Genomic DNA, 19,167 nt, shown 5'->3' on the forward strand with positions numbered 1-19,167 from the left:
TATAAATTGGCCATTTATATTTTATCATCATTATATTATACATCAAACAATTTTAAAATTGTGATTTTTTCTATTTCCTTTTATTTTAATTTTATGAAATGTTTACTGTAATCAATATTTCAAATTTAAACCTCTTTTCCTATAGTAATTTAAAATGAGATTGAAAATAAAATTTCTCAATAATTAAAAAATAATACAAAAAATAAACCGTTTAAATTTCGCATATTTTTCAGTTGTGCATGTAGCTCGTAGTTTTTTTACGTAAGTATCTATTTCTGTAGCGCTGCCGGAAATATGCAATGCTGAAAAATTCACGTCGTGTCAGCACGACCATCGTCTCGCCAAGTCAGACTGAAAGTTCAGGCCCCTCCCCCAAAGCTCCGGCCCGCCCCGATTGGTCGGCCGGTCTCCGCCCCTCGCGACGTGCCACGAAGCTACCCGAAACCGAACCCGAAGTCGACGTCACATCCGTCTTGGCTTACGTGACACGATAACGATGCAGGTCGGTGCAGTATTGGTGCAATGTCCTGGATTCAAGATTTAAACTTATGTAGATGCACATCTGATCCCTGCCCGCATTTAATGGTGTACAAGGCACTGCATCGAATCGACGCGTTTCTTCGAATCTCTTCGAAAATCTGATCTTCATTATGTGAATCACTACATAAATAAATATTTCATTGAAACTTCAGTTTCGGATTGTTATGTTTTAATGTAAAATCTTTTAAAATTTGACACAAAAAAAATCAATTATTTTAATCTAAAGAGTAAAACTACTAAGAAAAAATAAACTTTTTTATTTATGTTTTATGGTAATAGTGCTTAGTTCTTTTTACGTTTGATCAGTTTTTATCGTCTTTATTTTTAAACTCATATATTAATTTATTTATTTGAAAACTACTGATCGATATCAAAATAATGCCTCGAAGAAATTAAATATTTTTTGGCATCGCTAATATTTTATCGTAAAAAATAGACGTGATCAAAAATAGACAAACATACATTTATCATACAAAATAGATTTCTTTGTTCAATTTTTTAATATGTTTAGTAAGTGAAAAATCGTTTAAGAAACTAAAACAAAATTGATGACATTCAAATATTTATTTTTGAACAATTCCCATGAGGAATTATTAAGAATTTAAATTAATGTTTTACTAAAAAGGTTGTAACAAAAATAAAGTAAAATATTCATTATTTTTATATGTATTTTTTAAAAGAGATATCATTTTTGAACGAAAAATCAAGACTTATTTTCCTAGCGATAGTATTTTCACGATGTTATGTTTGTTAAAGGTAGAAATATAAATAAATAGTGAACCGCCCTTAAGATATTTTTTTACGAAAATGGCGCTATTTTATCCAAAATTAATATCATTATAAACAATGCTGGAAGTAAATGTATGTTGATATTGGTTCATTTTTTTTGGATTATATGACTCATTTTTAAAATAAAGTTATAGATTAAGATCCAACATGCTCATTTATTATAAAGTTATAATCCAAATAATCAATCAACCAATTTCCATTTCCATTTTGAAGTCGTCAAAATAATTTCATCTGAATATAGTATAAACAATAAGTATGTTAGTTAGGTACTTTTAAAAATATAGTAAGTAGATTTAAAAAAAGGTTTTTCTAAAATTTTGTTAATCTAAATCAATGCAAGAATGATTTTGAATTGTTTCACCAATTTTCAGTACCCAGGAGATAATATTATAAAACCCAAACAATTGTAAGCGAATAAAAGTGAATTTGTAGATTGATATTGATAAATATTTATTGCTTACTTATAGTGTAAGAAAGTTATTTTTATTTCCCTTTAAGCTTCAGACTAGATTTATGACATGTATATTTTATAAATAAATAGTTATTTTCTAAAATAGGAAAAAAGGAGCTTTATTAGCTTTACTATTTTTTTGTTGACCCGATTGCCTGAAAATCAACCATATTGATTAATAATTTTCAGTACTCTTTGGTTAGTCAGATTTTACATTTTCGATACCAAATATTTACTTCTAGGTAAATAATAGGAAAATCATGTTATTGAATAGCTTAACTTTAAAAAAACTTAAAGCTCGCGAATGGCGAAGGAAAAAAGTAAAGAGCTTTATTAATGGCTTTAAATTTTTTGTTTGACTCAATTGTGAGAAAAAGACTCATATTTATGCATAATTTTTAGTATTCTTAGATTACTCAAATTTTCGAAGTATATTTTTAGAATAAATATTTACTCCCAGGTAAATTAATGGAAAAAAATCGTGCTTTGGAATATCTTAACTTTAAAAAACTTAAAGCTCGCGAGAGGCGTACCCTCCCCACCCCTAGTCCGCCAAGGGTGGTATGTCCAGAGGGTGGAGGAGAGGCATGACAAAATGGCCTGCAGACTCCGGAGTCGTATTACTTCACTACTGTTATCCCATTTCGTCGCACTGCCTGACGCATGCCTTGGCGGCTGCATCCCTCTCTCGCGCGTGGGGGATGAATCTCTGAAGGGTACTGACTAGCAGAGGCGGCATTAGTCCACTGATAGCGGCAGATAACGCTCATAAGTTTCGGTAACGCGAATCTAAAAATATCGCTGCGAGTTTCCACGTCGAAAAAATAATTAATTTAAAAAATAATCAGACATTCCTAAATAAATTACTTTTAAAGAGTTTCTTATTATTTTTTTCAAGGGCTTGATATTTTAATGAGAACTTTTAATATTATAATGATTCATACATTTTTTTCTAAACGTTCTACAGTTCTTGATAGTTAAATTCTGAAGATTAATTTTAGTGTAATGACAACCGTGCTTTGGGATAAACAGCGAGCTCCTCCTATTAGGAGAATGGGAACAGGTAAAAATATATTTTCCATACTTAGTTTGCATCAATTTATGATTTGGAAGATAATGATTTATTTCACATATAATTTGAAATGAAATCTTTAAAAAAGGAGTATTTTTCTAAACTAAAAGCCTTTAAAAAATATTAAAAGTTTTGTGCTGACATTTCTTGGAGAAACTACATTTTATATAATAAAACAGCAATTTTCTTTTTTCATTTCATTTTATTTGACCAGTGTTATGTACAAAAAAGGCGTTGAAAGACAGAATTTTTTTATAATTTTTCTGACAAAAAGAAATTCTATGAAAACCGGCTTTAAACTCGTACCACGTTTTACACGTAAATATATGTAATTATTATAAAACATTGCTTAAATTCATTCAATTTAAACTAATTTTGTGTAAAAATTACCGTTATAAATTCCTGCCTTGTTGACTTCCGTCAATCTGATGATGTCGGTAACAACGATACACTCTTACTTGACAAGTATAATAAATATGGCAAAATCTATATAGTTATTTTATTATACTAGATAGAAGGTTTACAAAAAAATGACAAACGTCATATTACCCACACATTTAAAATAAACAATAATAAATTATCATTTATCGTAATTGTAAAATCGTACTAACCTTAATCCATAACTAACTTAATCCGTTTACTAAAAAATATAGTCTTCGCAAAAAATATTTTAAAAAATTAATTGATTATGATGGTATTTTTTAATAAAATCCATAATAATTTTCAAAATTAATACAAATATATTTGTAAATCAATCAAAATATATGCATGTTTAGTAGAGTCAACATTTTTCTTCAAAGTGTTTTCAGATTTTTTAACATTCCAAATTGAATTGACTAGAATTTCTTGTCAGTCATCCAACATGTATATTTATTTGTAATGAAAATAAAATAAACTGTATCATACCTTAAAAAAAAAACCTTTCAAAATATCGACGTGCCCTACGTAAAGTGCTCTAACTACATTTTTGTCAATTTTGAGATATTTGGTGTACGTTATCAACTGACCGTTATCTACAAATATAAAAAAACAAAAATATATAAAATAAATTACCCCTAGTTTTCAGGCGTATAAGACGCTATCGAAATGAATTTTCGAAATGAACTGAACTCCTAAAACTCTAGCTACTTAATTTTGACAAAGCATAAAGTTTTAAAACGATTTAATACACTATTTTATCGAGTTTTTGAATGAATAATACTAGTTTAGAATTTCAGATATAACCGTTAATTACTAAAAAACAATACGTTGAAAAAATCTTCTAGGCCCTCTCCTGTAAAGTAACAGATTTGCAGTTACAGTACTGAAGCCGTCGATATCATTATTTATCTCATTATAACTTATTTACAATAAGTTATAATGAGATTTTAAATTTTTTTTAAATGTAATAATGAGCCCACCGATTTTAAGGTATACAACTTCTACTTCAAGACGTAGGTACATATTAATTAATCTTGAGAAAGAAACTGTCTGCTTCAGAACCGGTCAATGATGTAATAAGGTTATAATAAGATATAAATAACAAGAGATTTTAAAACAATTTTTTTTTTTTTAATTTAAAATAGAATAACACAAAGTAAATGCCACAAAAATTAATTATGAAATATATTACCAAACTCAAATCTGTTAATGGTTTACCTAATTAGCAAGCAGGCAGTCTTCTTAGCTATATATAATTGGTATATTATATATAGCTAAGAAGCTTGGCTAAATATAATTGGTATATTATATATAGCTAAGCTTCTTAGCTATATGTATTTTGTTGAATTCGTGCAATGTATACATACTTGATCGATGTAAAAAATATGACAAAGATTTTTCATTCCGAAAAACGAAATATTTTTACAATACTGTTATTTTTTACTTCATACCTATATAGAAGCAAGCAGAAATAATATAACAACCGCAGACTTTGAAATTGGATGAATATTTATTTATGATGATTTTTTTGCATCTATATCGCAGTGTTAAGCACATTTGGCTAGCATGCTGGAGGTACCGAGTTCGATTCCCAGGGAAATCAAAATAAATATATATGTTTTTGCACTCTAAAATTAATTTTATTTTACCCTGGACTGGTACGTGAAGCTCAGAGCTTATCACCTTGCCATCGTATAATAAATGATCAAATTAACATTTCATCAATTTGATGCAGTGCCCTATGGTATATTGGGTGTTGGTGAGTAAAGTAAGTACTCGTATAAAAGTTAATTTTTCTTGAAAATAAAGCAAAATAAATGTAATTTCAACTCTAAGAATCAATTGGTTTAAGCATTTAAGCATTAGGTGTAGCATATGTAAAGTAGGTAATATGTATCTTGTTTTTTTATTAGCAAAATAATGAGCGTTTCATTTCCGAATAATTTTAGAATATATTTTACATACATAAACACAGATAAATTAAAAGTCAATGTACCTACAGGATTACTTGTTTTTCGTTTATAGTAAAAATGTTCCCTTCTGTTGATTTAATAGATTTTCACTAAGCTCCCTTTCGAACAACAATGAAAAACGATCTACCCTTCTTTTTTTCTACTGTCAGAAGAAAAACTAAAAAGGGAAAGAAATTAGCGAGATTAGCGTAATCCGACTAATTCCTTTATCGTGCCGATCAAGGAATGGAGGGATCGAGGCGAGATGAAATGCCAAAAATACGAATTTGTCTCGAAATATATAATTTTAAATATAGCAAGAGAAAAGCGTCCTACGATGTTTTTTTTTAATAATGATATGAAGGTCGATTGAATGTTAATTTTAAGTATTACAGAAATTTTAATATTACTTGATACGTTATTTAGGATTAGACTAGGATTAAAATGTCGTTTTTTAAGATGTATTTTCAAATTTGATCAATTGATAAAAATCACAATGGTATCAATTGATCAAGTTAAAAAAAAAACATCAAAAAAAATTCACAATATTTTGAGTGCATCAATTTTTTTTTCACATATCTGGATTTGTCCACTTAGAAGTTATTTACGGGGCTTACTACCTCTCATAGGCTGACTACTCATTACCCAAATTTACTCCACAGTACTCAAATTCGTCATTATTTATCATTCTTCACACGCGAATTTTCGGCACCATCTATGGGTGAGTAAACAAGTTTTTTTTGTATTGTTTTATTCAACTAGAGATTATTTTACATACTAGAAGACGCTTGACAACATAATCTCAATTTTTTTATCAGACTTATAATTTGACCAGTTATTTTATTCACAATATTTTGGGCGTGTCTAAATCTTGTGTTCACAAATGTTAGAAGATGGAAAGAATCTTACATACATTTAATGAAGGTCTCTGCTAAAATATGATTTAAAAACTTAGCTCCATTATTTATGGTGCGGAGAACTCGCATGTGAAAGAAAGATATATTGAAGGATATAATTCTACATCCAAAATTTAAGTACTGTGTATGTCAATCATGGGTAGGAAAGTGAATGTTACACGTGTATAAAGTGATCTCTTAAACTAGCCCATGATAGGTCGTAAGCCTTGTAAATACTCAGGCTTCCATATTCATATTTTGGTGTTTAACTATAGTTAGCATTTTAGTTATTGAAAAACATTATTTCAGTTCAAGTACAGGCATTTAATTCCTTTTTATTTAGACGGTTTTTTTGTTCGAACACTTTGATATTAAAATTCAAGTCATTTTGGCATTGACACATCGTTGTTTTCTAAATTTGTAACGTTTTTATATAAAATAATAAACGACAATTTTATTTTAATAAAGAGGGTTTTATAAAATGCCAAATGAAGACTGTGTTCTTGTAAATTAAAGACATTTTGTAATTCCAATTTTAATTCTTTGGCAATAACACAATTACAAAAGCAGGAAAATAAATACAATCGGTAATTCTAACTTCAACAACTTAAAATTAAGTGAATATTAAAAGTAAATAAAAAATCGTCATATTAATAATATAAAACTTTCAAAATCACATAAATAGTCAATTTAAACACAATATTTTATAAATATTAAAATAGTAAATGTAAATGTAATTTATACAATAAAAAGTTGTGACTCCTCGAGGAATCAAACATGGCACCTTAAGTATAATAACCAAACTGAAATATAATACATGAAAACTGTGAAAAAGAGCAGTTATACACACATATGTTTTACTAAATTAATTGCGCTTTAATGTATCGGTCATAGATTATCTTTTATATACTTAAATAATCGGAAGGAAACTTTAAATTACTTAAAATATTTAAAATATTTAATGACATAACTTATGTATAATAAAACCCTTATCCGCACCCCAATGGTGCATAGGGCACTGCGTCATATAAACGCAGTGTTATCTTGATCGTTTACACATGAAGGAAAGGTGATCAGCCCTCCGCTTCAGATACCAGTCCAGGGTAATATTGAATAAATATGACAGTGAAAAAATCACTAATATTTATTTTACCCCCCTTCGGAATCGAACCCGGGACCTCCAAAACGGTAGTCGAGCGTGCTGACCGTTACACTACTGAGGCGGACAGACTTAATGATATAACTTTATGACATAAATACGAGAACTGAAAAACCTATTGAAAAATGGAAGGAAAATTATCTTTCTACACGCATCTAACAAAATATTTTTTACGCGAAACTAAGCTCGGTTTTAAAATTAAACTAATTTACGATAATAAAATATTTTAATTGTTTCATTTATATATATACATAACAAACTGTAATATAATTTGTGTTGAGATCCTTTGTTATTTTAATTTAAATACTTGTCTAGAAATAAAAATGTATATCTAGGATGTCAAATGTATTTTTGTAAATATTTTGAAGGATAGGTATTAGATAAAGTTATTTTTTTTTATACATGTGGGTTTAGTGGCACCTAAAGTTGTGTTAGTGGTAGCAGTGCAGATGTAGTAGTAACTTTGTGTGAAAATCCCTTCACGCTCCCTTAACCAGCAGTTTCCAGACACAAAGTGGCCGGGAAAGCTTTGTGAAGCATTAACTGACAATAGCTGAAACGTCTCGGACGATCTTAGCCACTGAAACGAAAATCGCCAAGTTCTTCCCTTCGGCGAGTCGGCGCCTCTTCAAATGCGGCTCGCGCAAATAATGTTCAAAGCTGTATGTCTATTAACCTTCTTTATATTTGTATGATACTTAAATAGAATAATATTTTAAATTGTTATTAAAACACTTGTTTTTTTACCACTACGAGTATTATGTTGTTACGACTAGTTGTAGATGCTTCCATCTACGGGTTTAAATATAAACATTAAAATTAATTAAACAATGAAATAAAAGATTATACTAAATTAACATTTTTTAAATTATTTAATATGTGTGTATTCAAACCCATAGATAACCAAGCATTTGTAGCTTCTAAACTAATCGTGGCAATATAATACTCGAATGGTAAAAAATAAATGTTTTATTTATAATTTAATTATGTCTTATCGCAAAGTGAATCCCGAAAAACTAACATAAAATATTTTAATTAAAAGTGGTAGAAAATAAAATGAACTGTTTTTCCGCTTAATTTAAAAAAATACAGATTAAACCAGTTAAAACGTAGGTATAAACATAGTTATCTTCACAACCTTTTTTTTTATTTTTATAAAATACATAACTTGTTAAGAAGCTAAGATTATTAAATTTTTATTCATTGTAGAATATTTAAACTTTTTTTATCTCAGTAAATTAAAAAAAAAAAAACAAGAGATTCACAAATTAGAGTGTCAAAGTAAACACACGATGGTAAAATAGGAGATAGTAAACCCAAGTGCCCAAGCCATTACTTTTATTTTCATTTTCCATTTTTACTCTCTTCCTTCTATTTTTTAGTTTCCTTTCTGACATTACAGTTATGTTCTTCATACTGAGATGCTTCCCTTACATCATCTGTTTTCCATCAGATTTAATACTTTCCTTGATCCAAGAATCTAAACGCAGCACTGATACCTTTCCTTTATATATGTAATTGTTGATCGAGTTATCAATGCGGCGATTCGTACAGTACTCTATGTACCTGGGTAAATGTAAATACCTATAAAAGTTAAAGAAGAAGATGAAATTGAAAAAATCTGTCACTCTGCAAAGCAGCATATACATATTATCGATCTGAATACTAGGTATTTCGCAAATCGAAAATCACTTCGGTAGGTAAAAAAAAATGATTTGTGATGCGAAACGAATTTGTCCATAAAATTGAATTTGCTTATTATAATCTGCAATTTAACATCTTAAGAGGTGGCTTATAATGTTAAAAAGGGGAAAAACAGGGGTCATCCAAAAAGAAAAATTAAGATGCATTGAAAATAACCAAAGCAAAGTCACATCGTATAAAGAAGTAAAGTAATTCAACATGAAGCTATGAATCAAAAGGATCATCTATTAGTCCATATTTATTATCATACCACAATATTCTGGAAAAATGAAACTATCAATGGTATAATATAATTTGACTTTCAATTTTAAATTTTAATGTCGAATGACTGAACTGAAAAATATATTGTTATATTGAAAAATATGTGTCGGCCTGTTCGGTATTCAACTTTGTAATTAAGTACTCGTATTTTGAAAAGAAAAACGAGGTAGAAAAAAATTCCTCCGTCATACGATTTTTTAAGTAATAATATTTTTTACGAATGTACATTTATATCAAAATGTTTAAATCCAATTAATTTGGGACTCTCAACTTATTCAGCATGAACGTTGTACAGTGGAGTCTAAATATAAAAATTGTACTGAAATTGGCTTCTAAAAAAAGAAGCGTTAAGTATTTTTAAACAATTGATATAACTAAAACTGATAGTTATATTAAGATAATATTTTTGCATTTTCGCCATTTCGGAATATGAATGTGATCCCTTTGAATGGCATCCATAAATCCAACCTAAACACTATCCAGGGAGACACTTATATTTTTTTTTAAATATACAGATAGAAATGTTTTATTTTTATTTTAATCGAAAACAATGAAACGCTTATCGCGATCACACCGTTTAAGAAGATTAGTACGTTTCTAAGCCCCGATACATTTATTTTGTCCGATCTCACCCCGCTAAACAAACACGCATAGTGTCGAAAATCCGCTACAGGCACGTAAGGACAACACTAGTAGTAGACAGTAGGGGTGGGTAATATCCGACCAAATAGGGATGACAAGGTGAGGGTGAGAATAGACAATAATGTCGATGCTTGTTTACAAGCAATAAAATGTTTTTCCGCTTAATCAGCCGATAGTAATATAAAATGCCTTCACGATAACGTGGATATATTCCTTTAAATCCATTGAGACAGGTACATTTGAGGGTACTAAATATATTTAAATATACGTATTCCAATAGATTTATTTATAGAAATAAATAAATCCATTGAAATAGGTACATTTCATGGTATCAAATATACTTAAATATACCTACTCCAATAGATTTATTTATAGGAATAATTCCACATTATTATGAAGGCATATTATGATAGTAATATGTTTTAGAGAGTTTTTAATTAGTGTGGGTAGTAGGAAAACTAGCGTCGAGATATAATTAAAATATGTTTTAATTTGCATTGCTTCTGCAGTTATGATTTGTTCATAATATAATACAGTATCTCTATATGTCCGCCTCCATAGTGTAGTGGCTAGGGCGCTAGGCTACCATGCTGGAGGTCCTGGGTTTGATTCCCAAGAGGGTCAAAATAAATACCTTTTAGCGATTTTTCAGTCTAATATCTATTTATTTAATACGACCCTGACTGTAACCTGAAGTGGAAAGGTGACCACCTTTCCTTCGTGTATTTAACGATCAAGATAACACTGCTTCTATACGACGCAGTGCCCTATGCACCATTGTGTGCGGATAAGGGTTATAAGAAGATATGAACCCACATTAAACCCAGTTCTGTTATTTTCGTATTGATTTACATATATTATAAGACTTCTTAATAACACGCATAAATTTTATCTTCTAAGACGGTATTTTGTATCTATTATTTACTTTATAGATACGCTAGTACGCAATAAATGGATTTTACATATCGCTCACTCCTTTCAACAACATCATTTATCAAAAAACTTGATTTTTCAGGAGATCGTTTTTAAAGTTTAAGGATATAATAATATATATTGAAAATAAATATCAAGCCACTTATTTAACTTACTGTGCAACATATATTTTTAGGTAAAAACCTGAAGGTTTTTTCTGCATTTAAAAAATATTTATAATATTTTTAAAAAAAATTAACAATACCTTTTCTTTAAAATGCAAAAACAACACTTTCGGCCCTGTAGTGGGTAAATATTAAATTAAACATATCCCGCCTTTGCTGGGATATAGTACATTTTTTGGTCATTCCAAAAACATGCACAACTGAAAATTGACGATTTTTGAAAATCATAACGTTGTTGAAAGGAGTGAGCGATATATGAACCAAAATAATCCGCATTCATAGTTTAGTACTTGGGAATACCTAATTTTTTGGCACGTTATCGTAAACTAAGTCTCGTACATATTAGCAGTGTCTATCTTACACAACCTGGTACAAGCACGGGTCCTATTCTCCTTTTCTTGTCTACAGGATGTGCATAGCTCAGCGTGAAGAACAAACTAAATAGTAATGTCCTACATACATCATCCATATGATTCATGATGGTATCACATGATCCATTGATATTCCTTCAAATAATCTCCATCCAAGATTCTACATAATAGGACTGATAACCATATCTTCATACCTATATATGTAGGCTTGCTAGATTTCTGAAATGCTTAACCGGTATAACAGAATGCTCCCAGCGTGCAGTAGGTACAGTGAAATAAATGACAAAATAATTATCCTGAAAATCCTTCACAGTCAATTGTTTTAAGACTTTTTTGTCATCTAAATCAAATTTAATGTTTACCGGGACTTAATTAAAACCGGCCGGGACACCGGGATTTTGTCTGATATCCGGGACTATCCCTATCAAACCCGGACGTCAGGTAAGCCTACACATATGCGGCGATCATGTTAACACCGTATCAATCCGATCCGGTATTTTATGTACCATATATTAAATATTATAAATTAAAATAGTAGTAAAAAAAAAGTTTTTTTTTACAACTTAAGTTATAAAATTAGTAGTGTTATTGCCGCCCCGTATAAATTTTTCCTGCTTTTCTGTCGACGTAAAGTATTATTTTACACCGATATTCCCATTTTGTTGCCAAAGATGCAAGATTTAATAAAAAAAAATTACTTATGACTGGGGTTTATATTGAAGGGAGAAAAAATTGTGGTGACAATATCAACTACATTGAACCCAGTTTGCCCAACAACTAATAGTGCGTCTTTCGATATTGCACAATTCATTTGAAATATGTCTTTAAGTAACTTACTCAAAAATAATTACGATAATTTGTTTCAAAATTATTAAAAACCAACACGTTATAAAAATATATCTGCACTAGTTGCAGTTCATGATATTTTTTGCTTGTTGTTTTACTTTTTGCTTACTGATGCTAAGTAATTTTTTCAGGTGACAGACTTTTAGACATTCCTTGTAATGTCTGTGGGGATAGAAGTTCTGGAAAACATTACGGTATCTACAGCTGTGATGGTAAGATTTATTTCACCTTTTACTGTCCTTTAGTGGTAGCATTTTTAAAATATAAATGTGATGTATATTTTGTTCCATTTAATATTTGTTATTTATTTTATTTACTTATCTTTATCCCAATCCTTGAGATTCGAGAGAAGTCATTGAGTCATTCGATTTTTCAAGTTTTATGAGATCAAAAAATTTATATGATCCTAGCTAGAGGAGGGCTACTACAGCGCAATTACGTATTCCAACATCCAACTTTGTATGCAAATACGATATCGACATATCGAGTTTGTCAAATTGCGAATTTGCGATTACGCAATGTGACAAAGTCTGAAATAATCAAGCCAGTTTTATATAAAAGATATGTATTTTTATTCAAGTATTGAGAATCGAATGTGTTATATGTTGATTCGTTGAAATGTTGATTCGTTATTCCAAAATAGTCTCATTTCGCTGATTTGCTTACATCACGTTTAATTTTAATAATAAGCCCTTAACGCCAAATTTAAGTTTTGACACCATTTAAGAGATATATTTGTGTTTTGAGAAAAAAACAAAATTTATTTTCAAAAACTATTCATAGTCCACACAAAGCTTTTCATTTCATCTAAGTCTATTTTAGTTCTCCTTTTCTTTGGAAACTTTCAAAGGATAATGAAGTTTTAAAGGATAATGATCGATTTAGTATTACCGATTTTAGACCATTAAAGGATAACGATCAACTAAATAGTATTGCATGCTTTCGTTTTTTACTTATTTTCAACCCTTGTCACTTGAACTTGTACGGTTTTTACCACTTCAATTATGCAAATTATAATGGTGTCTGGGAAAAAAGTTACAATTTTAGTATTTCTCTTCAACATCTTCGTCGTTGAAAGAAGATCTTAGCCAGATTTCGACCACCCTTGAACATCATATACACAATAGTATGTACACTGTGGTATACGCAATAATATATCACTAACACTTGCGTGTTTCTGTAGGTCGTTCCGGATTTTTTAAGCGTTCAATTATGGAAATTGTAATGATCTCTAAGAAACAATCGACGATTTTGCTATTTCCCTCCCATTCCTTTGATAGTAGATAAAACTTCACCTCACGACCAGGTGTAGTTGTTAAAAAGGTCGTCTTAGACAGATTTCGACCACCCTTGAACATCTCGTGCACGAATAACTAACACTTGCCTGTTTTGCAGGCTGCTCCGGATTTTTCAAGCGCTCCATTCACCGCAACCGCGTGTACACGTGCAAGGCTGGAGGGGAGCTGAAGGGACACTGCCCAGTTGACAAGACGCACAGAAACCAGTGCAGAGCCTGCAGGCTTGCCAAGTGCTTCCAGGCCAACATGAACAAAGACGGTCAGAATTACTTTTAAATCATTACTACTACTACTAATACTACTACTACTAACACCACCACGCCGTTTCTCTGTAGCGGTAAGCAGAGAGGATGAAACGCCACACTCTTCTGTCCTGATATATACTCCTAGCTTCCGTCATATCCATACATCTAGTCATACATGTCCTCCGATTACGTAGACTTTTGACGCCACCATATTTTAGGTTCGGATTGATCTGGTCATGCCAAGTCTTCTTCCTCGTTCTTCCGTTCACATTCGCCAAATATCCTTTCTTTGAAAATCCTTATCAATCTTCTTCTCACTTCTTCTGTGTACATATACATATTTGATTCCGTCGGATGCTTTTGATATTTAAAACGAAATAAATATATGGTATCAAGTTTCTTTGTAATCCCAATAATATTGCTGATTGTAGCGCCATCAGTTGAGAAATTGGTGAAGTATCTATTTAGCTTGTTCCGTTTGAACATATTCCTATAAATTGGCATCTCATCCGTAGGGCGAATAATCCAGTGTGTGATATAAAAAATAATATTAAAATGAAAATAAATCCCCGTTTATTGGAACTGTGATAATGTTTATCGCGGAGGGAATATTATCGGTTTTTAAGGCAACTTTTTCAAAAGCATATTTCTAGGCATTCACTTTTGATAGAAATATATTTCCGGTTAAAACAGACCCCTAACAAATTTAAATACGCGAGCGATTTTACCTTTACCCGTACATTCTCGTATATTATGGGACATTGGAACAAAACACGCGTGAATCGTTAATCGCGTCACGGCTGGAAGTAATCCTGTTAAACCGCTGAATGACCAACCACCGACCACCTTCGGAAGGATTGAACTGTGATATTATCGGGTTTGTTATAAAATAAAACACTTGTATCAGACCACTTTTGAGTTTATTAATGTAGACACGACTAGTTATACTACAAATGTTCTTATCAAGAAGCCCTTGTTGACTAGAGTAGTAAGTCTTGTAGTTCTCAAAACTACTCGCGATTATATTCTTCTTCTTCTAACCCTTATCCGCGCCCGATGGTGCATAGGGCACTGTATCTTATTTATGCAGCGTTATCTTAATGGTTGCTTACATGAATGCAAGGTAATCGCTCCTGCGCTTCAGGGACTAGTCAAGGATAATATTAAATAAATACTAAAGAGTAAAATCACTAACATTTATTTTCACCCCCCCCCCCTGGGAATCGAACTTGGGACCTTCAGCACGGTAGCTAAACACGCTAACCATTACACCACGGAGGTGGACTATATTAATCACCTCAAAAGTAGTCTTCATAATACAAATGTTGTATTTTTTTATTAAATTCATATTTTTTCCTTTAAACCCTTATCCGCACTCAATGGCGCATAGGGCACTGCATCATATAAAAGTAGTGCTATCTTTGATCGTTAACACATGAAGAAAAGGTGATTAGCCCTACGCTTCAGGTACCAGTACGTGTAATTAATATTGAAAATTTATAAGAGTGTATATTTTATATTAAAACCATCAATATAGTACAATATTTTTAGTGGTGTTTCAAAAGACATTTATATACTTGAGTTTAAATTACTTTCAACATAACATATTAGGGCATAACTTAAGCCATAGATGCTTTACAAAATGTGAAAGAAATTCAAAAAACAGCTACAGAACCAATATTCAACTGGTTAATTTTTTGTATTGTTTTATGTTATTCTCACTTTAGTATAAAGTGTCCCTGCGATTTTATTATTATATTAGACAAATGAAGCAAAAAATCAATTAAAGATCATTTTCACCCCCCAAAATAAAGCGCGCTCACTGCATTTAATATTCAATTCAGTAATCAGTATTTATATCGACCCTAAGCATTAATCCCCTGCACTTGATACACTAATTTATCTAGTAACCGAATTCGCGTGATGCACATTATAATAGAGAGGGTTGTTCCGTTGTTCGCCGAGTGCTGCCCGACGACCCGCGGCGATCGGTAGAAAATAGGGATGCGCTTGCATCGCGAATAGGCCCAATATGTTATTTACCGGTAGCAGAAGAACAGGAGAGAAGAGGGATAATCGAATCTGCGTCCGTGCATGTAGCTAGATTCCAGGTAGGTTCTGTAAATACTGCAGATGTTTAGCCAACGGCAAGGAAAAAAACAAAATAAACCTTTTGGATTCGTCGCGCTCGATTGTGAGGGTGAGTAGGTACTTTAAATTCAATTTTGACGGATCTGAAAAAAACATAATCAAATCCGAACTGAAACAACACACCTATTTACTTTGTTTTTGTTAGTTTCTTTATTTATTTTTCGTACGTATTTACAAAATAAATGTTTTTATTGCTAGAATAATGTTACTGGTGGCATTTTTTGGCTGGCGATGCGATATTTGACGTTAGTCCGCCTCGCAAAACTTATCTTTTCAAATTTCGCTTTATTTTGCGGACAGCGCTAGTGATACAAATATTTTAATTTCATTTATCGATTCGGCAGTCACTGTGGTAAAATCTATCCATTATTAATTTAAGTTTTACTTAGTAAATACCACAATTTCTTAAAATCTGTTATTGTATTGAAACAATCCGCCTCCGTGGTGTAAAGGTTAGCGTGTTTAGCTACCGTGCTGCAGGTCCCGGGATTGATTCTCAGGGGGGATGATAATAAATATTAGTAATTTTTAGAGTAATATTTAATTAATATTACCCTGCACTGGTCCCTGAAGCGCAGGGGTCACCTTACCTTAGTGTAAGTAACAAACGCTGCGTTAATACGATGCAGTGCCCTATGTACCATTGGTTGCGGATCAGTGTTAAAAGAAGAAGAAGAAGCATCAAAATATCGAAACATTGGCGCAATTATATTGGCACATATGATAAGGGAATGTGGATTTTTTTTATATTCATGAAATAAATAGAACCAAAATAATAATTTCACCCAAATAAAAAGTTTATGTTTCTAGAATTTATAATATTAAAAACATTGTATTAAAACACTCTCTTTATCATTTATCGTTCACTTTAAATGAGTGAATGATAAGGAGAGTGTTATATTCCCTTACTACAAAGTTAACAATGCTTTTAATATACAAAATATAATAATAATAAAACCCTTATCCGCACCCCAATGGTGCATAGGGCACTGCTTTATATGAACACAGTGTTATCTTGATCGTTTACACACGAAAGAAAGGTGATCAGCCCTCCCGCTTCAGGTACCAGTCCAGGGTAATATTGAATAAATATTACAGTGAAAAAATCACTTATATTTATTAGACCCCCCTGGGAATCGAGCCCGGGACCTCCAGAACGGTAGCCGAGCGTGCTGACCATTACACTACAGAGGCGGACAAAGTACACTTTGTATTAAACTGAAAAAAGCTTATTAATTATAATATTTTTCAGTAACAAACCTACCGGATGGTCTTGATATTCATTAGTATCATATTTCAATCGAAAACGCTCCGAAATCCATCACAGTTACTTCACTAAATGGTGGGATTATTCAAAGCATGATATGTGACTGGCTCCATATATTCCCATCGCTCTAAACTGAAACCTTTGTCAACTTGGAATCCATTATAAAAACCAATATGATACACGCTGTGATCTCTTCTCCCACGAATACAGATGGCGCCTTTTGTTACACAATAGAAAACTCGACACAAGAATTACGAGTTTTCCGTTTTCCAATACAAAAGCGAGACACCCAATAAAGCTGACCAAGCTTTTCGATCCACTATAAGACGGATATATTTTTTTATTGCAAAAATAAATATCATAATTCTTTTGATATTTCGCTCACTCCTTTCAACAACGTATATGACGTCGTATCAAAAAACTTGATTTTTATGGAAATCGTTTTTAAAGTAAGAATATAATAAAATATATTAAAAATAAATATCGAGCCACTTTTTCAACTTTTTACTGTGCAATAGATCTTTTTAGGTAAAACCTGGAGGTTTTTTCTCCATTTGAAAAATATTTAGTACATTTGAAAAAATAACTAAATAATACATTTTCTTCAAAATGCAAAAACAACACTTTCTGCCCTGTAGCGGGTAAATATTAAGTAAAAAATATGCCGCTTTTGCTGGGATATAGTACATTTTTTGAGCATTCCAAAAAAACGCACAATTGAAAATTTACAATTTTTGATATATGACGTTGTTGAAAGGAGTGAGCGAAATAATAGTTACACAAATAGAATTTAATTAGCTTTTCGTGTAAACCTTAGTAACTTATACATGAAAAATAATAATCAAGAATCGAACCATTCATCTGGAGTCGCTCACAACGCATAATTAACTTACTTACCATCACGCCGCTTCCTCGCAGGGGTAGGCAGTGAGAATAGAACGACACACCAATATGTTATTGCAAACAATATTCGCACCTTCCACATTTACGCGTCTTTTCCCCAACATATCTCCGCCGATAATCCGACTCATGACCTGATCACTTTCAAGTATTTGAAATACTTGATCATGTCATGTTATCTTCGGTCTTCTTCTACTTCTATTTCACACTGAAATCAGTTACAATTATAAATCGTAAAAAAAAATTGTCCGCCTCCGTAGTGTAAAGGTTAGCGTGCTCGGCTTCCGTACTGGTGGTCCCGGGTTCGATTCCCATGGGGGGGGTCAAATAAATTATAATTGTTTTTTTTCACAATAACAATTATTCAATTTTACCCTGGACTGGTAACCTTTCCTTCGTGTTTTAACGATCAAGATAACATTGCGTTCATATAATGCAGTGCCCTATGCACCATCGGGCATGTATAAGGGTTTGAAGAAAAAAAATATAATTCGACAAATACACACCCATAAATAATTTTATTATAGTCAATTTTTCTAGCATTTAACAAATATTATATGAAAATCATAAGTGGTAAATTTGATTAGTTGATTTATACTTAGCTTAGCATATTAATTTGATGTCAATATACCACACGTATTATATGTGCGCGTGTAAGTGTCAACTAACATGGGTTAAATTAAGCTGTATATATGAGAATATTATGTATTTGCGTCTTTGTATATGGGCGGATGTATGTATGTATTACGTATAAACCTTCACTTAAGGCAAGAGGAACTAAGCAAGTATCATCGTATAGCAACTTGATCTTAAAAGTTTACCCGGAGTAACTTAGGCAGCACTTGCGGTGACGCATCAACTACTAATGTAGTCTGGAACACTGCGCCAATATTACATATCGCTCACTCCTTTCGACAACGTCATATATAAATAATTGTCAATTTTCAGTTGTGCATGTTTTCGGAATGCCCAGAAAATGTACTATATTCCAGTAAAAGCGGCATATTTTAAACTTAATATTTACCCGCTGTAGGGCAGAAAGTGTTGTTTTTGCATTTTAAAGAAAAGGTATTATTTAATAATTATTTTAAATATACTTAATATAT

The 19,167-nt window shown here is 31.5% G+C and overlaps 1 protein-coding gene across 1 annotated transcript in view; it reads left to right on the forward strand.

The window, feature by feature from the left end:
* The first annotated feature begins 299 nt into the window (after positions 1-299).
* The window catches only part of dsf (nuclear receptor dissatisfaction), a 45,527-nt gene continuing 26,659 nt past the window's right edge, over positions 300-19,167 (forward strand). The window contains exons 1-4 of the mRNA XM_088257249.1: positions 300-482; positions 7,857-7,891; positions 12,339-12,412; positions 13,596-13,757. Coding sequence (XP_088113375.1) covers positions 300-482; positions 7,857-7,891; positions 12,339-12,412; positions 13,596-13,757 — 454 coding nt within the window. The remainder of the gene's footprint in view (positions 483-7,856; positions 7,892-12,338; positions 12,413-13,595; positions 13,758-19,167) is intronic.

The sequence above is a fragment of the Brachycentrus maculatus genome, unplaced genomic scaffold, assembly GCF_059751285.1.
Source record: "Brachycentrus maculatus isolate JH-2025_06_01 unplaced genomic scaffold, ASM5975128v1 h1tg000077l, whole genome shotgun sequence".
Taxonomy (NCBI): Eukaryota; Metazoa; Arthropoda; class Insecta; order Trichoptera; family Brachycentridae; genus Brachycentrus; species Brachycentrus maculatus.